Below are 27,615 nucleotides of genomic sequence, written 5' to 3'. Positions count from 1 at the left end.
AAAGACAATTCAGTAAAAATGGGAAAGGGAAAGAAATCTGTATAAAAATGTAAATTTATTCCAAATATTTTTGCAATTTATAACACACAATATGCAGTGTTGGGTGATTCCATGAGTATATCAGCTATTGGCAAGGCCAAATGAATCATTGGTTGGAGTGTTCGGAGTAATTTCCCTGAAGATTCCAGCTCAATACAATTAACTTGTAAAGCTCAATTGGTGACTAGCGCTACAAGGTGGTGTCTCCTTACTTTTGTTGCGATAGAGATTCTTGTTATGTATGATGGTTTGTTTGTTGTACGGTTGACATGAAGTATAGTATATTAATAAGTATTTTAATTAAAACAGGTGATTTGGATTTTTTTTTTTTTTTTTTTTACAAGCTTGTGTTTTTTCAGCGGGGGGAAAGGAGACTTTTGCCTCTAGAATACAAAATCTTAAAAGTGAATTAAAAGAAACAGCCAATACAGAATTGCCTTTCAGAAGCTATACAAAATAAACTTCCCAACACACAGCCTAACATTAATCATGTCTAAAAAATAAAGCTTTTAATTTTTGAGAAGAAAAGATCTCGACTTGCTGATCAGGACTTTGCGACAGTCTTTAAAAGTGTGTTCTTCAGGTAAGTGCACAGCTGGTTCATCAGGTCTCTGTTCAGACCCTCCACCCAGTGCATCTCGATCACTACGTCACTCTGCTCCTGGATCACGTTCAGCAGACACTTAAACAAGAAGTGTTTGACAGTGCTGGGGCTCACGGGTTGTTTCGAGGGCGGCTCGCTCGCTGCAGCAGGTGTTTCCTTCAGGTCTGCTTCCTGCCCCGTTCCTGTGCAGGTAGAGGACTCCATGTCCACATCCTCGCCTGTTACTTTTTCTGGGGCCTCTTTTTGTTCCCCAGTCATGCTCTCTGTGACTTCTTTACCCGGCTTGTCTGCAGGCGTGCTTTTGCTCTCAGCGTTCTCGTTCTGGCTGCTGCTGTTTTCTGCGGTGGTCAGTTGGTTTTGGGAGGTCAGGCATGTTTCTGGAGCACCTGCGGTCACGGTGGTTTGTGAAGTGGTTCCGGCACAGTGTGGCGCCCTGGGGAGCTCTCGCAGCTGACGTGTCTGTTCACGTCTCTTCTGACGCCCGTGGATCCAGGTGTTCTCCACAGCTGTCAGAAAGAGGCTCTGCTCCTCCTTTTTGCAAGGCACACGTTTGTGCAGCACCTGCAGAGCCGCACACGTGAGACAGTTGGCCAGTGCAGTCAAAACTTCAGTGAAATCTATTATACATAAAACAATGTTCAGTAGTGAAGCTCACCCGCAGCTCACTGAGCGTCTTCTCGACCAGAACGGTGAGGCTGTCCACAGGGCTGCGGCACGTGCAGCCTAAAGCCGAGGCCTTGGCTTGGAGCTCCTTCAGTCCCGCCTCCGGCATTGTGAACGACAGCGGCTTCCGGGCCTTCTCCAGTTTACACTTCTTACTGGGAGGGGACTGAGATCATACAAAGCCAGTCAGACACCGTTAGACAGCAAGCTGTACTGGATATTACTGAGGACAGGGGAACCAGATTTGAGGATACTCAAATCCACACAGTAATAAGTAGGGATGGGTACCGGTATCCGGTGCCATTATGGCATCGGTTCTGACATAAACGGTAGTAACCAGACCGAAAAGCACCACACATTTCGGTGCTTTTTTTTTTTTTCCTGAGATGTCATACACTTTGGATTCTAGCCAATCATTTTACCTTTCCAAGGACAGTAGGCGGGCCCACTACGTACGTTCTTTTAGAGCAGAGCTACAGATTAAAAACGCCCAAGGCAAAGCGGTCAAAAGTCTGGCTGTACTTCACAGCAAAAGATGCAAACTCAGCAGCCTGCAACAAGTGCTTTAAGCTGATACTGTGCAAATGAGGTAACACCTCGAATCTGATGAAACGCCTGGCAATGCATAGCGTTTTTTATTTAAAAGCCGAGAAATGCACCGTATTTGATAGCTTGCTGCGAGACCTCACACCATGCACATCTACTGCGGGTGTGGTGCCTGTTATCGGACGCGGAGTTAGCAACATCCCCCAAGAACCCGAAGAGGAGAGTCCTGGCCCCTAGCCCTGCCAGTGTAGCAGAAATGATGACGGATGATGATGCAGCAGCAGCCGTTCTTCTCTGCGTGAGTAGCTTAATGTTGTTCGTGTGTAATTTACGTTGAGTAGGCTAACCACGTTATTAAATTAATGCATGTAAGGTGAACTAGCAAACACCGTTGTAGTTACATGCAGCTGTCTTCTTGTTTGATGGCAGATACTCCCTTCACCCTGGCCAGAAAGCCTAAAACGACCGAAGAAAAAGTGGACAAAATTCATAGGGAAGTGACAAAATTTATAGTCAAAGATCTCCATCCATTTTCAACAGTGGAGTCACCATAAAAAAAAAAGACTGCTAAAAATAAAAACATAAGAGGTTTTTGGACAAAGTTTGTGTTCTCCATTCTTTAAGCACCGGCACCGTTTCAAAAGTATCGGATGAAACCTAAACGATACCCATCCCTAGTAATAAGAGACAATGAACTGTATGAGTTCAGAGCACAGCTGCCAGCAGGGGGCAGTGTTTACACAGTGTGAGCTGTTTCAAATCCTTTTGGCAAACTCAGACATCTGTAAAGTCTTCAATCAAGAACGCACTAATAGTAACGCACTTCTTTCTGCAACTACAGGAAAATGTCATTTCATGAATATGCAGACAATAACTGTGTTATAACAGCACTGAGGGGGACATGCAAGGAAATATCATGCAACAGTCTACATCAGGTGTGGAGGAACTCCAGGCCTCGAGGGCCAGTGTCCTCTAGGTTTTAGATGTGTCCTTTATCCAACACAATTGATTTAAATGGCTAAATGACTTCTTCAACATGTTTTGAAGTTCTCCAGAGGCCTGGTAATGAACTAAACATTTGATTCAGGGTGTTGACCCAGGGTGATATCTGAAACCTGCAGGACACCGGCCCTTGAGGTCTGGAGTCACCCACCCCTGGTCTGCATATTGTAGACCAAACTGGATGTCAAAGTTAAGTAGCTCCGTATCACAGTGCGACTTGTAGTCGGCATTAAATTTTAAAAGGATCAACATCTGTGCTGCATTCAGACAGTTGACCTTTAAGGAGGAGGAAAACTGACATTTTACTGGATTGAGTCTTTTTCCTTTGGCCTTCAGAGTAGCTGCACTGTCCTGCTACCAACACTAAAATCTGCTGAACACTTCCTCACATTTTGTACTCTCTCGTCCTTACTCTTTAACCTCTCAGATACAGTTTTTGCTCATTTTAGGCCTAAAACGATCTCGCGGAGAGGGTTGGAGCATTCCCCAGCAGTCGCCCATTAAAAATACTACATAAAATGAATGGCATGAGTAAAATGATGCAGTTATATCTCTGCATCAAAAACAAATCTAAAGAGAAAAAAAATAAATGCAGAGTGCCACAAGAGGGCGCTCAAATCATGCAAGCTGCACCTGAGCCTGCAATAAATCAAACGGAAATTTTTAATTCCCTTTAATGTCAGGCTATAATGGCGATGTAGATCATCACCCAACTGTGTCGGAGTACTGAGGCTCTGCAGCAGTCATACTGCAGCCAACCTGTGATCGCTACACTCACTGCAGGCTGGCTTAAAGCGGGGAGACAGCGGGGGTCTGCGGCAGTAGTGAGGCAGCAGACAGCATGGCCGACTGACCTACAAACAGCTGAGGGAAGGAGCAGAGGGTGACCTTCACTCTGCTGCACTCGCCTGCTGTCAAGTTTCAGTTACTCTCAGAGTCACTGAAGATTTTTATTGTTGCCTGTGAGTGATGTTTCATCATTTACAGTTCCTCAGTGATAATCGCCGAATTTGCTGCACATTCAAGAAGAAGAGCAGAGTTGGTGCTCACTCCCTGTCTCAATCATCTATTGATTTTTAGTTAAAATGACGGTGCTTTTAGATGCATATTTAGAGGAGATGGACACGTGTAATTAATGGGTTGACAATGAGCGCTGCCTTGTCTGGCTGCTGCTTTTATTTCTTATTGTTTGCCTCAGACGTCTCTCCCTCTTTTCTGCACGCTCTGCAGCTCATTGTGCAAGGAAATCAATAAAATCCATCAAGCCAAACCTGTCTGTTCATAACCGAGCATCCTTGACCCAGAATCTCGCACACACGCGCGCACACACAAACAGACTTACAAATGAAAGAACACAAAACCCACATTTAGAGTTTACATACACACCTCTCAACTGAATCCCATCCTCCTCTGACTCCTCTGCTCTTTCACTCCATTATTAATCCCACTTACCCACTACAACCTCACTGCATGCCCTCTCTCTCTCTCTCACACACACACGATTTTTAAAATTAGAGTTAAAACCAACAAGAGCTGTTCTCTCCACATATAATGATGTTCAATCATCAATCTTCACCTCCTGAGTCCATGAACACAAACACACACACACACACACACACACACACACACACACACACACACACACCATAGAGAAACAAACTGCTGCCAGTCTCACCTGCAGGCAAACTGTAAATCATACTCTGATCACCCCCCCCCCCCCCCCCCCCTCCTCCCAACCCCCCGATTTCTGTCAGGTCCCCAAACCCCAGCTTGGATTCTGGACTTTCCTGATCCCTCCTCCTCCTGCTGCTACAGGCTTGTATGAGCAACAGTGGGCCTCAGGGCTTAGATAAAGCCTGGCAGTCGTCTCTGTCTACAGGTCCTTTTATTCTGTCGGCCTGTGCTGGATGTGCTTCCTCCTCTTTTGTCTGCATTCAAAAGGTCTTTCTATCTAATGTAGTTTCCTTTCAATTCACTACAACCCCTGCATTTTGTCCTCTCTCTGTAATAAGATTGAATCTAAAAATAACAACAGCTCGTATTATTTCATATGTTGAAAACGGTGTGGATTTGTGTGTACTGGTTGGAAAAAACAAACGAGGGAAGGGTTGTCTATGCGGTCTTTGGTTGTATCGGACTACAGGAGGAAGACAAAACTCAGTGAAAAGCTAAAAAGACTGGGATCAAGCTGACGCTCCAATCAAACAGCCACGGCTAGTTTCCAGAGTCAAAAGGATAAATTAGAAAATAACTAAACTGTTTAAAGACTCATTACACTTGATTCCAACTCCATAGTACTCTAATCTAGTAGAGTAGCTTTGCATTATTCACAGATGAAAATAATCCTTTATACTGAGCCTCGGTTCAGCCTTTCAGTTCCATCCTTGGTCTGTTTCTAGTTTTCTCCTGACTGGCTGAACCTCACAAATAGTAGGTCTGAAAAGGGAAGTGGAGCTGCTTTGCTAAAAAGTCAGTGCTATGTTTCTGAGTTGACCATATTAATGATATCTGCAGTCAGTGGCATCACACAGAGAGAGTGTCACTGATGGTGGGGGAGACGGGTGTAGCCATGAAGCTGCAAGGAGTAGAGATAGTAAAAGTAGATGAGTTTGAATACCTGGGATCAACTATTCAGAGCAACAGAGGTGAAGAAGAGTGGGGAGGGTGGAGACAAGTGTCGGAGGTAATTTGTGACAGGAGTAAAAGGGAAGGGTTACAGGATGGCAGTGAGACCTGCTGAGATGTGTGCACAAAAAGACAGGAGGCTGAGCTGAAGACTGACCAGAATGGACAGGAATAGTAATGAATACATCAGAGGGACAGCTTAGGTGGAGCAGTGTGGAGACAAAGTTAGACAAGCATGGTTGAGAGGGTTCGGAGATGTGCAGAGGAGGAATAGTGGATATACTGGACAAAGGATGATGAAAATGGAGGAGGTAAAGACGAAGACCTCAGAGAAGATTCATGGATGTCGGGATTAAGGACATGCACAGGGTTGGTGTGACAGGAGGATGTTAGACAGAGGGTGAGATGGAAGATGATCACAGTGCAGAAGAGGAAGAAGCTCTCACTGACATCATACAGATCCAAGTGTTTAAAAAACATAAACACGTCTCCTATCTTGTTTTTTAGACTGAAGCTATTTCCAAATGAGGGAACCAAATGAAAATGACATGCAAAAACAACAAATAAATAAAATTGACCAAAAATCTATTTCTTCCTGGATTAGAATCCTTAGGAATCCTGAGGTTTCCATTACTTCAATAACTGTACTGCAAACATTTCTGGTTACACCAGACATGAATTAAGTCACCACGGGTAATAATGAGGTTAAGTAGGTCACAGATCATATATGTCACATATGTTTTAGTCTACATTTAACATTAATGCGCTCTCCCATGCTTATATACATAAACCAGATGACCATAGAAAGGTTCATGCAGGCAGAATTGGGCGTTTGACCGTGAACTTCTGCTACGTAACCCCACATGTGCTCGAGGGGCTCTGCCTGTTGATGATTTGGAGCAGTGTGAACGTGGAGGATGGTATCTGGAGAAAAATTAGGCCAATCATTCTGCTCAACTGCTTTTTTGCTGAAAAACAGAAACAGTCCACCAAACAGCCCTCTGCTTCACCTGCATTTATGTGTTTGATTGACTTCATCAGCACTGCAGCATCATTTCCAGATCTCTCTCTACAATGCTTTCATGTCTGTTTAACTCCAAATCTCACCCTCTAATCCAGACACGCCTGCGGTACAGTGTGCGCGCACAATTCTGCCCTGGCGACTGTTGCCTGGCTACAGCATGTTAGAAATCACATAAACATCTCCCCAGAGGACGGAGTAAGTGCACATAATGGAACGAGGCTGCAGGGAAAGAGGATCCAGTCTGGAGAGGGACAGAGGTGGTGCATTATTGAGGAGAGGGTTTGGAAACATCCAGCAGCAGAGCAAAATGTGCTCCTCAGAGCTGAGCAGGTAACCTGCTTTTATATGTAATCCTGATCCTGGTAATCCTCTGTTACTGACATTTAACAACAACAACAACAATAAATCTGTACAAACTCACCGGAACAACCACGTCGTCATAGAAACTCCAAGCCAGTGCCCACCGCATGGTCCGCCCCTGGCAAAACTCAGTGTGGGTCACTTTAGGCACCTGAGCAAAAACAGAGAGGAGTCTGGAGTTAACAAGTGCACAGCATGAAAACACTGCAGTACTCTGGCGACCAGGCTGTACCTGAGATCATCAAAACGATAAATTCATAAAGAAAATACACCACAGAAACTGATCACATGTAAAATATTTGTTGGAAAGAGAAAAAGTCCAAGTCACGCAAAATACATCTCTACAAACAAAATTTATGATAGTTAATTTAAACTAAAAATTGAAACTAGATGTGAAAAAAGAAACATTTTAAAATAAAAATGTTTGTGTACCATCGCTGAATTACACTGAATCGCAGGGAGGAGTAAAATGATTTTAAATGGAATAAAGAGTGCAGGTGTGAAAACACTCTTAGGTGAAAATCTGATGATCATTTATGGCTAAATACAGAAAAATCCAAATATTTTCCTGCAACAGAGGCTTGTCATTTTATATCTACACGTATCCGTCTCACTATCAGTATTCAGTTATTTTATCCAAATAAAATCCTTCCCATAGCACCGATTCAATATTTTGTTTAAAACAAAACCCATCATTATAAAAACATTTGGAGTTTCTGTGCTGATTGGCAGCTGTGACTGATTGGTGTGTGCGGTATCTGCGATCAAAACTAACAATTTAGGAATTTAGTCTTTCTAGAAAGCAGTGACTGAATCTGACAGTGTGATGTTTTGCCAGTGTGACCTTTGGCTTCACGTCTCTGACAGTATGTGAGAACATAAGGAGGATGTGGGAATCCACTGTGTTGCTGTCGGGGTTTTCTCAGAAAATAAGAGGAAGTCACTTATCTTATATGTCAGAGGTCAGACAGCTCTGAGGGTGAGATGAGTTTTTATGAGTCACATTTGCTAAATTAAAAACACAACGAAAACTGAGGACACGCTGGAGAATGACTCAAGTAATTGGTGATGAAAGCATTAGCATATTAACAAGCGCAGGTTTCTTTTTACACACGCTTCAGAATGAAGCCTTCTTCCTGGATGTTAGCCAACGCTGCACTCACTCTGATGAGCAGCGACACCCTGGAGGAGGGTTGAGGGGTGGCAGGTGCGGGGCGGGGGCCGGGCAGTCTGTGAGATTGGCGCGGTACTGCAGGCCCGCAGCAGTCAGGAGTCATGTGCTGGGCTATTAGTCAGGCTAATGACGCTAATGCATGTTAGCTACTGAGAGGCGTGTGATTCAGTCATGCACAGCAAACAGAAATCAGCTCATTCATGGCTCGTTTGTGAGCGTGCTCAGCTGGTGCTGGTGATTGCCTCCTTTAAACATCAATACATAGGAGAAAGGTAGCTTGGGCGACGGGGGTGTGGCAAAGATTGTTTTAACAAGCCCTGCAAGAAGCATCGTGTCTCTGCATGAACAAACTGAGATCAAAGCTGTGCCTGCTTTGTAACTCTCACTGATTACCGTGTTTGCGCATGTATTCGTAAATTTCTCTTTGTTCTGGGTCTCGCTGGCTACTCACCCCTTGCTTCCTCAGCTCCTCTTTCAAAGGTGCCAGGCTGCACTTCTTTCCCAACATGCAGCTGTACCACCTGCAGAAAGGAGAATCCATATTAACCAAACTGTGTCTGTTGGAGGTGTTAGTGGCCAACAGCCGGGCGTGAACCCTCGAGCACAGATCAAATGAGGAGAGGGGGAGTGCTCAGGGGAGGGACACAAAGTAAAATACGAGAGGCAGAAAAACATCCTGCAGCAGAGGAAAAACTGCTTTGAAGTCATCCCGTGGTGGACGCCTGATCAATAATCACTGCTGTGTGATAAAGACGTGAGGTTGGACTTGATCAATGAGCAGCAACATCCAGCTGGGGCAGGCGGAGGAAAGAAACACATCGGGGAGTCAGCCTGGAAGGACGGCTGGTCAATTTGACAGAGGTAGTCAAAACATGTGTGTGTGATGTTTTTATTAGGGTTAGGGTCATCATCAGGGTTTCATTTTATCGCCTCAGCTCTTAAAAACTGGAGCAGACTATTGTTCCAAACCAGCAAACTGCCAAAACTTCAGCTTTTATAGAGGCGCTCAGATTTGTGGATGATTACTTTACCAACTGCAGTTGATAATCTGTACCTGGCTGCTACTTAACCTCTTAATTCCTATGGAAGCAGTAAGGAGGTGCCAAGTTATTCACAGGACTGTAAAAACTTCCTACATTTCAACCTGATGCACACCTCACTAGAAATTCAACTTGACGTAGTAATCGACGCAACCCATACAGGTTTTATTACTGGCAATGCTGTCACCCAGTTACGTAGGCTAAATCGTGGGCTCTACAGATTTGTATAAATCAGACATAAGAAATGTTGGAGAAGTCAATCATTTTCTATCTGTAACAGAGCTCGAAAAATTCACCCACTCCTTCATGGACTGCTGCAATGTTCACTGCTTGGTAGGGCTGCACGATTTTGCATAAAATGAGAATCACGATTTTTTTGGCTTAGAATTGAGATCACGATTCTCTCACGATTTTCTTTTCCAGTATAAATATTTATTGCACTTATTAACTGCACATCAACTTCGTAACAGTTGAGACTGAACATAAAAACAATAAATAAACATAAAAACAACAAATGTCTCACGTTTTGTTGTTGCCGCAAAATGTTGTACTGCTTGAAATTCCGTCTCCACCGTTGCTCAACGCTGCGTGTATAGAGCAGGTAGTGCAACAATAGAAAAATAGTTGCGGGACGGCACTGTGTAGCGTTTGTCTAGGGTGTTGATCATTTTCCTAAATCCCTCGTTTTGCACAGTGTCGATGGGAGCCATATCTTTGGTCAGGTGATAAGTAATAGCCTCCGTAATTTCTTTGTGCCTGCGGGAGTTCGACGGGTATAGGGAAGCGCTGTATAAGGTTCCCGTTATTGATGTTTGGGTGGTTGACCGGGACGGATTTTCTCCTGTCACTTTCTTGTCATCCCTGACGTGCTCTCCGCTGTTTTTTCCCTGCTAATTTTAGCATCACACGGCACAGCTTCTGTATCACGTGGTATAAGGCTCCGCCCTTGTCATTTGTTGAGCAGGAAGAGTGAGCGCTTGTTTTCATGCAGAGTACGTCCCGGATCAAAATGCGGTACAATCGTCTTTTTTTCTTTTTTTTAAAAATCGTTGTCATTTGGAAATGAAATCGCACATGAGTATGAATCGAGATCGCGATTTTCTAACGATTAATCGTGCAGCCCTACTGCTTGGGTCCCAGCCAAAAGTCCATCTCCTTAAAAAAAAAAGCCAGCTCATTAAAAAAAAGTCCCAGGATTTGAATAAAAAGGCCAGTACACTGGCTACCTGTCAGATGTAACATTCAATTCATTTGAAAGTTTTATTAATGACTTTTACAGCCTTACATGGCTCCTATCTACATTACAAACAATAGGACAAACCCTCCCTACAAGCGTTTTTTGCCATGCCTGTGGTGCTATTTTGTTTCCCTCCTGTATTTATTACATGCATTCATCTTATTTGAGAAACCTGTTCAATTTGAAAGCAAAACCTAAAACTGCGAACCTTGGGTTTGACATTTACTTGGAATAGCGTAATGTGGTAGTCACACACAAAAAAATAGAAATTCTGGACACCGTTAAGTTGCGTACGTAGGTTTTGTGACTGGCTCCCCCATTAAGGAGGAGTTCATACAGACATACATAAATACTCTATGATCATTATAGTGAGATACTAGCAATTTGTGAACCATTCAACCATCTCAACATCTTTTAGTCTTACTTTCCTTATTATTATAATAATTATTATTTCATTATAATATAGAAAGCTTTTAATAGACATGTACATAGATGCAGTTTCCTAAAGCTCTGACTTCAACTGTGTCAAACCTGCCTCCTGACTGTAGTTGGCTAAAAAGCTCCTGTAACACCCAAATAAAATTTAATCTGACACATTATTTAACTTGTGACTGACAATCAGCAAGGACACTGACATGTAATCATGTTAAAGAGGCATGAGGACAGCCAGGGCTGAAGGGGTATTGAGGAGCAGCCCGTCAGCCTCAGGTGACACGATGAAATATTTAACAGCTCTAATATTCACAGATGTTCGCCAATTTTGAGCACAGTGGGGAGCAACGCCCAGGAGAGATCCCCGAATGCACCACCAGCAGCCTCTTCGAGAAGAGCGCAGCTGCATCAGCCTCCACTTTCAGTCTTTTCTCTTCTGAAGCACTCGCACGTGATTACAGTCTTATTACCAGAGACGGTAATTTTCATATCAATGGCGTGATGAATTAGGAGCATTACCTCAAATCTAACCGCACTTTTGGATATTTGGCTGAAAGTTAAACTCGCCTTATCTGACAGTAATTACCCTCTGGTGAAAAGAAAGGAAAGAGGAGCAGAGCGGGGCAATGGGGGCGTCTCGAAGGACCAATCGGAAAAGGCTGGCAGTGTTTCCATGGACACCTGGAGGCTCTCGTGTCCCAGCGTGGTTTTGGGAGTGACAGTCGGCTCCGGTTGGTTTGGCCGGAGCCTCAAACCTGCGAAATGAAACCCGGCTCGCTCTGACTTTTAGTGTAACATTGCCACACAAGAGCAACTAGGTGTTAACTTCAGTCCCACTCAAGAGTGCTCATCTTTCCACTCTGCAAACACACACACACACACACAGTGCTCCGTGTAGCAGGTGTGACACGTCTAATCAGTTTTAATAGCACCACTCTGCAGCTCCCTCTGCCCGGGTCTCGCTCGGCTGCCTCGGTGACAGCCCCGTAACGAGGGAGGGTAAAGCGAGGGCCGCCTGAGACACCCCCACCCATCTATCCGACCCCTCCACCCTCACCCTCCCAAACACAGCTGTTCCCTGTGGGCTCCCGGATACAGCACAGAGTCAACGTGTGCCAAAATCATTAAAGCAACTGTGGGTGACAGCTCCATCAATGTGCAGCAGCCCATCTGCCCATTTCACCTCTCCGAGTCTCCCCTTCACTGCAGCCATTTAAAGCTCTCCAAGCCTCTCCAGAGCAACTACAAGTGCAGCACTCATCTACATCCACCCGCCAATTTAAATATGTGGCTGTGTTGTAATGACGTTTGTGTTTTTACACACACAAATACGTGTGCAACCTTTAAAAAGAAAAGAAAAGAAGAAAACAGTCCTCTTTCCTCACCTAAGGCGCTTCTTGAGCTGCAGGCTGTCATGAATGATCCTCTTGACAAACTCCAGTTCTCCGCCCTCTGCCATGATCTCCGTCACCCCGCCCGTGTTCACTGAACTGGGAGGAGGTCGGCGTGAGTTTCTGGAGTTTACCCCCTGGAGAGGGCAGCAAGACAGACAGAGATTACAATAAAATCCTATTAGAGCCCTGTTACTAAAATGTAAACACACTGTGTTTGGTGCTGGAGCCTCTCCGGTCAGTATACGAGTGCATTTACTGTCAATGAGTCAGAAACTTCAAGGTCAAAGCAGACAACGCTCCAGAATTTAAACTACTTTTAAACGTGAACTTTTACCTTTGCTTCCAGCTGGTTGGCGAAAAATGGAGGGTTGCACATGCAGAAGTCGTACACCATTTCTGTCTCTTCTTTCAAGGCATCCATCAGTAAAGTCTTCTGAGGAACTTTGACGACTGAGGAAGGTAAAATAAATAAATAAACAAACACTAATGTGAGACAAGTGTGTAAAAGCTGAATAAAATGTATGACTGTCAATACAAAATGGGACCCGAGTCACTGTGTGCTGCACTCCTGTCAGCCACAGATTTGCTGAGCAGAGACAAGTTTAGTCTCAGCTCAGGCTAAATACGACACTCTTCCAGCGAGACGTCCCTGTTTTGTCCGGCTAAGTGTCACAAAAAGACATCCTATTTACTACAACAGGAAACAAAGCATTTTCGAGGCAGGATATCGAGATTTTGGCAGGACTTGCTGAAATATTTACAGCAACAATCAGTGATCAAATTGCACAAAGCAGCCACAGCATTAAAAATAGGACTGGTGAAAATATCTGTTTCCTGCTGGAACACTTTGGGGTGCACGGTCTGCAACCTAAACATTGCTGCAAACCACGTATACCTTTCATGGCAGTGGCCTCTCCGAGCAGGACATCAGCACACTGCAAAAATTGCTCAGGAACAGCACAAGCAATACAACAAACCTGCTCTCCAAACTCCAGAGGACCCGGTGGAACATCTGTGGGATCTGCCAGAACAAGCCTGCACCATGCAACCTACAGCTTCTTAATTTTTGGCTGGTCAGAGCCGCTATAGCGGCATCATCTACAATCATAAACAATGACCACTAGACGCACAGGAAGCCCCCGAAAAACTACCCACTGGCCCTGCAAACCTCATCATCTAACAAACCAATCTGTCTCCAGGCTGTATCAGACCCACAGGTAGAAGGTGAAATCCAAGATGTTCCGAATTACACATCATTCAAGTCAGACTGGACCTTTGATGATATCTGATGTTTAAACCTTTTCATCACTATCACATGAATTATGACCAGAAAAGTGGGATCAACCTTCATCCAACTGAACATTTGTGCAAAATGGTTTTGTTTTTATTTCCAAAGTCACGCTGACCTGACGTGACCAGTAGCTTGTGGTGGCTAATGGTAGCTGACTTCTTCCTGCTGTCATATTAATCCACTTCTTAGTAATCACAGTATCCTGGAATTCATCCTCAGTGCTGCAGCTCACACATAAAACATCATCTCTGAGACAGTGTATGAGAGTTCCAGCGTAGTAGTATAATATCTAAAGATGAAGTCACCTTCACATTGAGTAGATCAAACGCACCTTTGACCAGGTCGGACAGGTTGTTCTGCTCCACGTTTTTGGTAGCATAGTCAAAGCAGATGTCGTCCACCTCTGTGGCGAGGAAGTACCAGCCGTTCATTGTGGCTCCCAGTAAGGGGTAGATACAGGACGCCCCAGTGCCTGATGAAAAACACACACACACACACACACGTTACTGGCAGCCTGACAGTGATGTATGTGTTCACAATGATGACTGATCATAGCTGTCACTGAACAATATGAAAATGTGCCGCAGTGTTTTTGTTGTCTTGAAGGAAGGAGGTCCCAAAGTGTGACATGATGCGTTTCTAAAGAATTATCTTAGACTTGGTGGACATAATGGTCAATAAATGTCAAATCCAGCAGCTATTATTAAATTATTCCCATCTAACAAGAACCAAAGCCACATAATTCAGTTGAGATGGCCTCGGTTAGAAAAGGAAACACCCAGTGGTGATCCATCAGCAGCAGACAGCTTCAGTGGGCTCACATAAAGGTTCGGGGTCACCAATCAGTGACCTGAGGAACTACAGAGGAGAAGCACACCTGCAGGAAAACACATTTAAAGTCAGACCTTGTTTTCTCTGAGCGACAGAATGAAAAACAAGTAATGACGTGTGACTGGGGATCAGGCTGGCGAGTGCTGGGAAAACTGGGAATGACTGGGCTCATTTGCTGGAAGTGCCAACTGACATTTCAGGTGCTGTGCCGAGCGGCGAGCCACATCAAGAAAAAAAATCAGAGCAGCGGCATTAACATTTAAATCCCCCCCGTCTGTGGTTATTAATGTTTAAAGATGTGCTGCTGGGGTTTGCTGCAGCATTTAAAGGAGAAACACGTTCATTTTACACAGATGTACAGGTACTGGTGAGAACTGAAACACATATGCATTAGAGTGAAGTCTGACACACTGGGTCAGTGCAGATGACCTTATATTTTGAGTCTGACAGTGAGTGATGGAAGTGCAAATGACCATGTTTGAACTAAGTTAAGTAAGTGACTAAGTAAGCCTGATTTCTCGTCTTATAAACCAATCAAAGCAGCTTAACTAGACTATCACATCACACGTGCGCTGAAGGTGACTGAAACTGGTGGCCGTACCGATGTCAATGCCCCTGCGCGGCTGCTTCTGGCCGTCAATGAGGTCCTCCACCCAGTGGATGTAGTTGAGGCGCAGGGGGACGGTGGGTATGAGTCGCTCCAGAGGGATCTCGATGGCCAAACCAAAGTCCTCCTTTAACAGGGTGCAGGTCAGCGCTCGCACCGCCTCCGGCTCTTTGAAATTCACTCTGAAGAAAATCAGAAATGCGACTAAATGAGTAAAACGTTTCAAACTCAGAGCAGCTGTGGGAATCGGACTTTATCTGACATACGTCATCTGTTGCTAGGTGGTGAAATATGCATCCCTCTACATCGAGAACTCACAAAACGAGCAAGAGACAGACGTTTTAGACACCAGTTAAGTCATGAGTGTGAATAACTGCGAGTCCTGCTGATCACAGTGAGGGTGAAGTCTGATGCGTGGAAGTGTGGCTTTGAACGCGGGTGTGCAGTTCATCAGAAAACTCCTTATTTCAACAAAAATTTTAAAAAGTTCCAACTAGGTCTGAGGGATATATCGTAGTAAGGTTTAAAGGCTTCTTTCTACAGTAGCAGGCGCTGAAAAAAACTCTTCTTTCTCTCCACCTGAGCTCACGGTTTACAGAGTCGTGGATTAAAGAAAACATCAAAGTAAAACATTTGCATTGAGGATTTTTTTTCCTTTTATAGTTGAGTTATTTGATGAATGGTTTTCGTCCTAACGTTACATCCTATCTGCAAAAGCTGTTTCTATTCACCTTCTGTTTGCTAGAAGTACCCAACTAGAAAAAAGCCAAAATGACTTGTTTCAATCAGAGAGGGAATGAGAAGAGCCGTACTGATGCTCCGTATCAGATGAAAGATTATTCTAAACTGTGAATCATGCATGGCTGGTGGAAATTAGCTTAACAGGTCCACCTTTCTGCTCTTCACCTTCATTTAATCCTGAATAAAAGTGGTTAACTGCTCCTCACCGCCCTCTCCTCAGCATTTGGTGAGTACAGCACTTCCAGTGAGTACCAGTGGGAATGGTGACCGAAAATAAAGCCAAGCTTGAAAGAAACTACAATTTTCCTTTAAGAATAATTTCAATTTAGCTTCTTGCTGATCCTCTCATTTCACCGCGTGGCCCATCTGACAGCAATTTACCAAACTGCTCTTAATACAGCACTTCATTAACCTTCAGCTGCTCCGGCCTCCTGCAGCTCCCTGCACTGAACCGCATTACTTCACGTTATACACACGCTCGCGCACGAGAAACAAAAGGCAGATAAGCAGCCCATCAACTCACAATCCCCTGCTGATGACAATGAGTTTCACATTTTCAACACAACTCAGACCTCCCACTTTTTATTCCCAGTTCTCGGTCCCAGTCGTTCGGCTCGCCCGTCTTCTCCTTCTCGCCGTGTTTAATGATTTCAGCTGTCACACAAGCAGGCAGACAAAACGAGTGGGCGAGATAGGTGTAATTAAAGCTTTGCAGAGTTCTTTCGCACCTCGGCAGATGCAATTAGACGCATCCTCGCGATGCGAGCGTCTGGCACCTCGCAGTGTCGGTGTGAGCATATTCCAGCAGAAGAAACGCACCGAGTGATGGTGGAAACGGCTCTGCAGCTTCAAAAGCAGGCAGCCGCTGATTGTGTTTTCATTGTTGCCGTTTTCAGGATTCAATTACACATAAACGGCTGAAATGTTTTGCATTTCAGTTTTGACGTCCTCACATTAAATAAAGAGTCCATCCCAGCCTGGGCTTTTCAGAGGTCAGAGGTCAGGGGGATGACCAGAAAACCTCCGCGTTTAAGTGTGGGTGAAAATCCTGCAAGGTCCTGCGAGTTCTCCGAATGTGCACCGTTTAGTCATCACTAAAGGATTCATTTTAGACTTAAAATACCAGGAGTATGACAGATTTGACAAACCATCATCTTCAGAAAGAGGTACACAGCAGACCTGGACCAAGTCGGGATGTATGCATAAAAATAGGTTCTGCGACTCTGACTTGGACCAAGTGTGGGAGGTCCAGTAGCTCCAACACTGAAGTGCACCACGACAAAACTACATGCTCTGGCTGTGTGCAACTCTTTTATTCCAACTAACTGAACTGACCAACAGAGATGAGAGCAACATAATGTGGCAGTATGGAAGTCTTTTTGACTCCACTGTGTGTGGATGACAAAATAATAACACCATCTATGTTCACTGTGAACCTTCACTTCACATTTCTGTCACTGGCTACATAATCTCCTTTGAAAATGGCAGGAAGTGAAGAAGAGTTCTGTTTTCCAGTAGGTAGTATTAACTGGACTTATGCCTCTTTTCCACTACTACCATCTCGGCTCAACTTCAAAGACAGAATCAAGCTGAGTGGTGTGGGTACCAGTGGAAAAGAAGCAACAGGAGAGCAAGAGCCAATGAGGCAAGAGTCCCAACTTTTGAACTTTATCGTATATTTACTGCTGGTTTAGTGACTGTTATACACAGTGTATATTATTGTACAACTTGTACAGCACTTTGGTCAACTGTGGTCATTTATAGAACCTTTGACTCGACACCATCAAATGTGGCAAAATAGGAACGTGACAAGTCAAAAAAAGAGCGAACCTTGGACAGGCCTTTATTCGATGTGCAGTTCTCCAGGAGTGCGGTCAAATAGGTTAATTTTACTCAGGAAGGCTCCTAACTGAGGGAAGTGACCGAACTATAAGAGCCTTAATAAAAAGCTCTTCACGGGGGCTAAACACTAAGGAAAAGTCCTTCAGTTCATCCTTTATTACCTCCATTAGCAGAGAACACACAAAACTATCAAAGAGGTGAAGATGCATTTATCATTTCATGGTTTTTAATTTTCACTAACAACTTGTTAACCCACAGCTGAACTATGAACATCACACTGCTCTACTAAAATCAGCTTCCTTTAGGTGCTTCTTTTCCTCCTCGTTTCCTGTCGTTTCTTTGCTGTCAGGGGTCTAATAAAAACAGAAAATGCCACTAAAATATTTCTAAATGCATCTTATTTCACTTCTCACAGAACTCTGCATCTTCATTCAGGTGGCAGCAAAGACAAAAGACCCCTGATGAGGCGCAACGCACCCACACGGCCCCACATCAATCTTAGTCAGTGTCTCTACACCTAATGAACACACAAGGTTAATGGTCCAGTTGTGAACAGCTGTTGACCTCTCACAGAAAGCCAACACCTGCTTCTTCTGAGCTGCAACACAACTGCAGATGACCAACCAGTGAAGAACTCTGCACTTTAAAAACAGCCCCGGCTAATGAGGGTGAAGTGATAAATCAGCATAACGCTCGCACGTTCCCAAAATGAAAGCCGGCTTCTCTCATCTGTCCAGCGCACAGAGATTCTGCCCCCTGTTCATTTCTCCTCTGAGGCATCATTAGATAAGGATCAATATTCAGAGAGGGAGCCAGCCCTCTATTTTTAGCTCTTTATATGTGTGTGTGCAATGCAGACCGATCACTCCCATCAGCAGCACTGCAAATGCCACATCTCCATGGCAACCCCACCTACTGAACAGATGAGGAGAGCACGCAAATCCGGCCACGCTGGAGCAATGGCTGATGCCAGAAGCAGCGTGAGCGTGCCCGCGATTTACAGGTTCACCGTTGCGTGCCTACGCCGTTAACGTGGTCGACGGGATGCGACGTGGGACAAATCTGAGCTTAGAAGTTGTGACGAGAAGAGTAGACGACATATAAAAACAGCACCGGGAGGACCGATGAGGAGTCTAGTCGTGTTTTGGTTGCATTTGACTTAACCGAGGCGGAGAGGAGGTGGAGAAAGAAAGACAATTTAAGTGCTGAAGGGCAGTAAAGTTCTTGGCTCAGGTCAAAATGTGGAGGTGAGAAGGCGTTTAGTGCTGAGACAGACAGCAAGCTCCATGATCAGCAATAAAGCACACACACACACAAACACACACACACAGACACACACACGACCTTCACGGTGCTTCAATCTGAGTGCACTGGGACATATTTTGTGCTGAATTGCAGCAACTTCTCTCACGTCATGAGTTTTAGGGGGGGGTTTTTTGAGTCCTCACAAGAGCAGCAATAAAAGAGTCACAAGAAGCTCACCGTGAATTTAAAGATAACCTGCTTATGAATTTCTCTGAGCGCGTTTTGTTTCATTTTGCAATTCTGCAGATAGTCTGATATGAAACAATGCATGTAACACTTATGTTTAGCAGAGAACATCTAGGGAAAGGTGAGTGGAAGGAAGGAGGGAAGGAAGCCTAACACGCCATTGTTAGAGTTATATACAGTTCTGTAGAGACTGTATATGAAAGATGGATGTACTCCATAAGCCCCCAACCACTGGTTTGAGGACTCAAGTTCAGCACTTAGGCTGGAGCATGAAGTGACCACATTTGGACGACAGAGTGAAGCGCTAACATGGCCATCATGCTCGCCGTTTCCTAACGGGAAAAAAAAAAGGACGCCGTACTGTGCTTTGGTGTCGTTATAACCTGACCCCTGAAGATGTGCTGTGGTATCCAGCACCAAGATGTCAGCAACAGATCCTTTAAGTTCTCTAAGTTCCACGGTGGGGCTTCCATGGATCATATTTGCTAGTCCAGCGCATCCTACAGATGCTTAACTGGATCTGGAATTTGGAGGCCAAGTAAACACCTCCCCTTTTTGTTTTAGTGGCAGAATGCATTAGCCTGTTGAAAGAGGCCACAGCTATCAGAGAGTACCGTTTCCATGAAAAGGTGTACATGGTCTGCAATAATGCTTAGATAGGTGGTGCATGTCAACATAACATCCACATGGATGGCAGGACCAAATGTTTCCCAGCAGAGCATTGCCCAAATGATCACCCTGCCTCTGCCGGCTCGCCTGCTTTCCATAGTGCATCCTGATACTAGGTGTTCTCTGCAGCCATGCAGCCCCATATGCAACGAACTGTGAGTCTCTGTGTTCTGACACCTTTCTATCAGGACAAGCATCAACTTTTTTGGCAATTTGAGCTACAGCAGCTCGTCTGTTGGATCGGACTTTGCTCCCCATTTGCATCGCTGAGCCTTGGCCACTCATGGCACTATCACTGGTTCACCATTGTTCCTTCCTTGAGCCACTTTTTAAATAGGTACTGCAGACCGGGAATACTCGACAACAGCTGCAGCTTGGGCTCTGACATGTCCCCAAGCCACAATTTGGCTCTTGTCAAACATGCTCAAATCTTTACGCTTGTCCATTTTTCCTACTTCTAACATCCTCTTTGAGGATGAAATGTTGATGTGCTCCCTAATAAATCGATCATTTCTTACCGAAAAGTGGTTCGTTTCCCTGATCAGACACTAAAATGAGCGGTACAGGTGCAAGATCCATGTAAGGTTACATTTATCAATTTGCAGTGATCAGAGCTGTTAATTATTGGTTCATTTCCAACCCCCATTTCAGGAATCTGTTAAATAATACATCTTTGAACAAAACTGGTGTGAAAATTGAACATTTTTTAAATTAAATCTCACCCGAGCTGCTGAATTTTTAATAACCATTCATGCCTCCTAATCCCACCCTTCTATCTGCCTGATCAGAGCCCCCCCTTCTCCTATCAAAATCTGGAAAAAGGCCCGAAACATTTAAAATATTTTGGGGTTTATCTTCTCCTCGCTTCACTTCCAGTCAATTCCACCAAATTCGTGCTGCCTCTGGTCTGAGCTCTCTTCTCTGCCCGCTGCTATCAGTCCGCTCCACTGACGATCCCTTAATGAGGGGAGGCATATCTCCCCGGAGGATTGAGTGAGTGTCTCCCCAAGATTACCCTCATCCCCCAACTCGGTGCTTAAATACTTAAAAACCCAGAAGATGAATTCATTGAAAAGTACAAAACCGCACTAATCCCTCCGCTGATGGAGCGACAGGCTGACGGGGAGGAAGAACCAAATTCCTGCAGACGGCTAACCAGAAATCCAGAATCTCTCCAGTCGTCACATGTTTCAAGCTGCCTTAAAAACTTGTCAGTGACTCCTACAGAAATTTTAGGTGTCGGGCAGAAAAGAAACAAAATATCAGATTTTTATTTCATTAAAAATAAATAAATAAATAAATAAATACATCACAGGACATCCTTAAGCCTCAACAACATGGCCATGAGGTAAGCCTAAATGACTAAGACACTGTTCACGCGCATCTGTTCACAAAGAAACCCCATCTTCAGCCGTCTCCCATCCACTGCAAGGACTCACCCGACAGTGGGGCACGTGAAACCACCAAGGTCTCACGCATCTGCTCGGCTTTAACCAAAGGCTCGGTTCACCTCCAACGGGCTCTGTCCAGCCAGCAGTGCAAACGCCCTTGAAGTTAAACATTTACTTCTGTATGAAACTTGTGGAAAATATTATTTTAGCCATAATCCTGCAGGCCTAGTTATAACTCCATAATTCTTCTGCTTATATCCCATTAACTGCAATGCCTCATGAACATCAGTGTGCCACAGACGCCCCCTCATTGCAGCTCGTCAGTTTCATGACCAAATACTCTCTTCAGTCCAAATTAACCAATGGCACACGCCAACATGCTAATCTAATGATGCGTGTCCACACGACGCATCATTTCGACACACTCCATTCGCTGTTTAATAGCACATCTCGTCAAATTTAGACCTTCCTTTCAGTCTGCTTGTGTTTATACCCAACTACTGTATCTAATTATGAATAATTAGATGGCTCTCTCCTTCCAGCCCATCCCTGATTAAGGTTCTGTTGGAGGTTTCTTCCTGTTAAAAGGGAGTTTTTTCTGTGCCACTGTCACCAACAGCTCACTCGTCCGTTCATGAACTATTGGAGGGTTTTCGTGCTAATCTTTACCCTATAACACAAAGCACCTTGAGGCAACTGTTCTTAATCAGTTAAACAGTGTGACTTTCACATATTCTATATTAATATCTGATATTCATGACACCTGAAGTGAAAAACTTCAAGCCTTTCCTTGTTTTCATCAAGATGGTTACTGCTTACAGCTCATAAAAATCAGAAATCCAGCACTGCAAACAATTAGATCATTAATTTAGACTTTGATAAAAAAAATTATTATATAACACAGTTTAAACAGATCTTCTAGCTCTGTGCGCACAACTGCAATCACGAGTAAGACTGCTGACTTGACGATTATCGACACCCTCCACGAGACGGGTGAACCACAGCAGGTCATCACTGAGAAGGCTGGCTGTTCAATGAGTGACGTATCCAAGCATATTGATGTTGACTGGAGAAGAAAACTGAGGTAGGATCCGTTGATTCAAGAATATTACGACACTAAACACAATCACCAAGTAGCCACTGATTTTTTTTATAGACCGACTTGTATGATTAAGCCACTAGTTTGCGGTGATTAAGTGGCATCTTATTTTATCAAGCCAAGTGTGTTTAGTGTCAGTTGAGACGATTTAATGCAAGTTTTCTCTCCTCATATTATCTCAGGATGGTGGTGCTTGAGATGAGCCCTCTTTTTCAAAGGCGAGCGGAGGGCCGCCTGTTTTTTAAATTCAAGCGACCAGTTCTTCGTGTGTGTGTGTCCGCTCACATCGGGTCTTGTCACAAAAATCTCACACGTAAGCAGGAGAAGCTGTCGCATCCCCTGATTGTCCAGATATGATTTTCATGCCGAGCGTCAAGCTCGAACACCGCCGCCTCATTGTTTGTCATCTGTCCGTCTGTCAGGGAACCGCAGACTGATAATTAACACCTGTCACACGCGGACATCGAGTCGGGTTTTACAGTGTGCCCACGCACACTCGGTCCGCTACAGACGGCCCACGCCAACATGCTCGCAGCCACAGACAGATGTTCGGACTCACTGCAGTGACACTGCGTCCGCATTCATCTGTGCTACCTGTTTAATGTAAACAAAGGAGAAGTCCAACAATGACTGGCAGCTCTTACACTCGCCGTCACTCAAACGTTAGTCGTGTTTTATTTGATATCTCAACTAAAAAAACAAAACCTATGGTAACATAATTATCTGCTCTAAAGTTTAGTAATCAGCCTCTTAAAAGGGGGAGTAAATTCACTCTTCTCAAAATGAAATTCTTCCAATTAGTGGAGAAACAGGCCGCAAGGCTTTGTAAAAATCCTGTCAAGCAGACACACCTATGGTTTCAATGTGAAAATCCTATATCGCTGCATTCAGAAGATTGATAATGTGCAAGAGTTATCAGTTTTAGTTAACAGCCGTGCTCGTTGTAGTGAAACAATGTGACAGTTGGTGTTAAAACGGTGACACACAAATAAAATCCCCTCCAACTTATCAACCCAAAAATCTAATAACATTTCCCACAAGTCTACATTTTCACTCCACACGTGCTCTCATAATTAAAAATAAAAGCAGAAGCCCAGACATTTACCTTGATCTGTTTTGCATTCATATTTATTAAATATCAAAGGTAGCAATTCGCTGGAATTGAGTGCATCACAGCGAGCACTGAAGGGCAAACGCTGGATGGAAACCACAGAACGAAGCGCGCGCACAGCAGAAACGAGACAGGAAAATCAGAGATGGAGAGCTGCAATCATGAGCTCATACTGTTTGACGTCAACACCGCCAATCCCACCAGACGTACCCTTCCTTTGTTCTCCAGCCTGCACTTTTTCTAAATTTCTCAGCAGCTCGATCTCACTGAGCAACACACAGACACACACACACACACAAAATCTGTGCCCAGTTGGAGGAAAACACAGGAAGCTTGCCGGCCTTCTTTGATTGGCACACTAACCTATTTCGAGTTAAATTGTGGGTCTGGTTGAAACCACTCGTACATGCACAGAGGACAGAGTGAAGAGGAAGAAAATTTTTGACGTTGGGCCCATTAATTCGTCCAGGTTTCCTCCTGCTGCTGCCAGAAGCTGAAAGAGCGTTAACCAGCAGAGCGAGTCAGCTGGGTCATGAGAGGAGCTGAATGTGTTCCTCAGGGCTTCAATTAGTGCAAACTAGGTAGGTACCGTACAGCTGTGGTCAGAGGTTCACATTCACTCATCAGCTTGAATGCCGTGGTAACTTGGGGGTTTCAATGATTTCTTTGAATTGAAGCACGTGTCTTTAAAGATTTTACAAAACAAGAGTTTGGTGTACAAGTTTGGATTTATTTGATTTTGTCTAATCCATGCAGGGTTGAAAGGATTCATACAGGCTCAAATATATTCATACATTCCTGTTAATATTTAGTTTAATGTCCCTGACCAAGTTGCACCTTAGCCAGACCCTTTTGGTAGCCATCAACAAGCTGTTGGCGTAATTCTGGCTGGATATTTGACCACGCTTCTTGGTAAAAGAAGTTCATTTAAAATATGCTGGTTTCCCGATTTTTAAGAGTAATCCACAAATGTTCAAAAGGGTTGATGTCGGGACGTTGGGAAGGCCATTAAAGAAGCTTAATGTTAGCCTGCTTTATCCATCCCAAAATCAGTTTGGGATCATTGTCCTGTTGGATCACTGAGCTGTGTCCAAGTTAAGGAGACTTGAGGTTTTCCTCCTCCTTCATTATTCCACTTTGTTTACTATATCAGCACCACCACCAGCAAATCAGCCCGGGAGCATGATGCTACCATCACCGTGCTTCACAGTGCGTACAGGGTTCTCTGATTTACTTTTTTTATTTATTTATTCACATTTTTTCCTTTTTTAATTGGCTAGTGGAGCAGTGAAGAGGGACAGGAAACAGAGAGGGGAAAGACAAACAGCAAACATGTTGCAAACAGCTCAATCTTTGTCTCGTTTAAAGACCATAAAACTTTTGGCTTGTCCGTGTGCAAGGCTGTAAATTTCATTCAAGCTTGAAGATGTCAATTTCGAGCAGAGACTTCTTTCTTGGTCAGCACCCTCTGACTGTGGACAGCGATGCTGATGTTCCTGCATTTTCCAGTTTATTGCAGTTTGAGCCTTAATGGTTCCTGGGTTGTTCCTGTTCGAACTGATGATCTCGCAGTTGTTTAGAAATGCCTCCAAGAGACATTCCCAGGTTGTTTTTAAAAAAAATATAATTCTTATTAAATAATATATTTGGTAGAATACAGAAGTCACTGTTATAAAACTCGGGGTTTTCCTGCATACGGGTACAGCAGCAGCGGTTTGTCTGTCAGAGGGATCGATTCCCAGCTCCTCTGGTTCAGCAAGATGCATCCATCAGAGTGAATATTAGATAAAGCACCTGAGCACAGATAAAACTGGTGCATGAATGTGTGTGTGAGACTGGGTGAATGACACTTGGCAGTATATAAGTACCAGCCCATATAAAAATCTTCGGTGCCAGCTTAAGCGAAAATCACCAGGACCAGAAATATTTATAGCCCTATGTGGGGTTTAATTTACTCAACATGAAATCTTTTTTTGTTGTTGTTAACAAAGCAGCCAACAATCTTGTTTTGTAAGGTGTTAACTGCACTCGGACCAGTTGGCTTGTTGTAAATCAGGAAATCTCTGAAATAAGGAGGAAAAATGCAAGGAGAGGAGAAATCTCGGGCCACAGACCCAGAGGATGTCTGGGTACGCTGGGAGGGGAGGAAAGGAGAAAGAAAAGGAGAAAGGAAGGCAGCAAGGAGACAACTCACTCTTCAGAGATCAGCCTCAAGATGCAAAGATGCATCACACTGTTTGTTTTCATTTTCCAGTGAGGTGCACAATCTGGAAGTACTGCATGTAAATGTGTGCAATTATGAAAGAAACTAGAGTGGAGATTATTAGTGCCACGGATCTCTCTCTCTCACACACACACACACACACACACACACACACACAGAGCGGAGGACAGTCTCAGGTACTTACATAGGTTTTCCCGTGAGGCTTGTGTGCACGTGCTGCTGGAAGTCTGGATATTTGGATGCCAGATAAGCGAAGTCAGGTGGTTTGTCCTTGTAACGGTTCCGAGGATGCATGGACTTATTCAGAGCCATTATTGAGCCCTGATGGTGGACATGAGGTGACATCAACAGTGCTGAACTTTCACTTTTGGATCACTGACATCGGCAGTGTAAACAGCAACACTAAGGCTGCACGAGCGCACACACAGACACGGACACGGACTCACAGCAGTAAAAGTTGATGTTAGACAGAAAAACAAATGTCTGACATTTTTAAAGGAGCACAGACAGACGGGGATAGCGGAGCTGCCCCTGCTTACCGTCACAGAGCTCAGCCTGTAGCTGCTAATATTTCCTGACCTTCGCTTACTTTTTAAAGCGGAGAAAAACACTACACAGATCACGTTGCACAAACGTTTTCCCACTTTCTGCAGCTCACTTCCTGTACGCCCACGTCACATATCTACGTCGCTGCGCGTTGACGTCACCGAAACTGTGTTTAGCTTCGAGCCTCTACCGGTAAAAGTTTTTTTTGTCTGTTTGTGGGGTTTTTTTTAGGGAATAATTTTTTATGTCAGTTTTATAAAATCACTTAAGTTTTGTATCGATACATTTAAATTCGATTAAAAACAAATATAAAAAAATAATTAAAATAATCGTGTTTAGCGTTTTCATTATGTTCAGTCCTGAGCCCTGGTCTGTTTTACGTTTCCCGTGTACCGTTTTCCCCGGTTGCTCCTTACCGTCGTGCACATTTGGTTCATATTGATATGACAGCATCACACACTTGCTGCAGATTTCTTGGTTGCACGTCCCAAAGGTGCTCTGTTGGATTGGCATGCAGATGCCTTAGTATAGAGAACGAGTCGCGGATGATTTGAACTTTGTAACATGGCACACACTGTGGGTACACATGGTCAGCAGCAATACTCACACAGGCTGCCGTGTTTAAACAATGCTCACCTGGTAGTAAGGTCCAACGTGTACCAAGAAAACATCCCTCACGCCGTTACAACACTACCAACCTGAACTACAAAGCAGGATTGCTCTATTTGAATCCACGGAGGATCAGACCTGTTCCCGTCTGAACTCACCTTCTGACCAGACAATGTTTTCCAGTCTTCTGTTGTCCAATTTTGATAAGACTGCAAATTGTAACCTCAATTTCCTGTTTTTAGCTGACAAAAGTGGCACCAGGTGTGGTCTTCTGCTACAGCACAGATGGTCTTTTGCTTGCCTTGGTTGTAAGGGATGGTTTGAGTTATTGTTGCCTTCCTATGTCTCTTTTGACATACTGACACATCTGGATACTTTCTCTTGTTCAGACCATCATCTGTAAACTCTAAAGGTGTCTGTGTGCGTGTGTGTGTGTAAATCCCAGCAGATCAGCAGGTTCTGAAATACTCAGGCCAGCCTGTATAGCACCAACCACCATGCTGCTTGCAAATTGTTTAAAAAAAATAAAATAAAAGGCTGATTGCCTGCCCCCCCCAATACCCATCTCTCCAGAGCCCCTTGCTAGCTTCTCTAAAGAAATAATCAGGTGACGCAGACGTAGATTTTCTTCTTTTATTATATCGCAAACAATAATGACATCCAGGTATATTGTTAACAGTTTGCTGTGTGAAGAGTGAGACCATAGTGGCGATAACATCATGAGCTCTCCTGTAGGAGCTTGTTGTGAAGTCTGAAGTCCTCGTGTGTGGTTCACAGGCAGGTTACAGAGGGCCGAGGGAAACGACCCACAGACAGTAAAAAGCTGTCCGTCGGTCCCTTCACACACCAGACCAGAGCAGCACAGGGATTGCTTTGGACCTGCGAATGTCAAAAGGGGATTTTCCCAACACTTGCATACATTGTCAGCCATGTTGTAGGTTTGCTTTTAGTCTTTTTCCTTCTTTTTCCCCCTCCCCCAACCGATTATTACAAAATAAACAGAACGCACATCGTCCTGACCTC

The 27,615-nt window shown here is 44.2% G+C and overlaps 1 protein-coding gene across 2 annotated transcripts; it reads right to left on the bottom strand.

The window, feature by feature from the left end:
* Nucleotides 1-36: 36 nt before the first annotated feature.
* On the bottom strand, nt 37-26,096 carry mettl16 (methyltransferase 16, N6-methyladenosine). 2 transcript variants are annotated; one of them, XM_086261480.1, is made up of 10 exons: nt 25,977-26,096; nt 25,622-25,758; nt 14,864-15,051; nt 13,763-13,903; nt 12,475-12,590; nt 12,132-12,274; nt 8,489-8,558; nt 6,925-7,014; nt 1,299-1,472; nt 37-1,204 (listed from the first exon to the last, which is right to left on the bottom strand). In XM_086261480.1, exons 2-10 carry the CDS (start codon nt 25,747-25,749, stop codon nt 584-586), a joined length of 1,671 nt encoding a protein of 556 aa, XP_086117606.1. In that variant the 5' UTR covers nt 25,750-25,758; nt 25,977-26,096; the 3' UTR covers nt 37-583. The 2 variants fall into 2 exon arrangements, with proteins under 2 accessions (XP_086117606.1, XP_086117605.1); XM_086261479.1 differs by lacking the exon at nt 25,977-26,096 and having other exon boundaries at nt 25,622-25,960.
* Between the last annotated feature and the right edge of the window lie 1,519 nt (nt 26,097-27,615).

Source organism: Aulonocara sp. 'chitande type north' Nkhata Bay, linkage group LG14, assembly GCF_057382095.1.
Source record: "Aulonocara sp. 'chitande type north' Nkhata Bay isolate Kocher_YH1m ecotype deep benthic linkage group LG14, A_spYH_male_GT1.1, whole genome shotgun sequence".
Taxonomy (NCBI): domain Eukaryota; kingdom Metazoa; phylum Chordata; class Actinopteri; order Cichliformes; family Cichlidae; genus Aulonocara; species Aulonocara sp. 'chitande type north' Nkhata Bay.
This window is presented reverse-complemented; position numbering and strand designations above follow the sequence as displayed.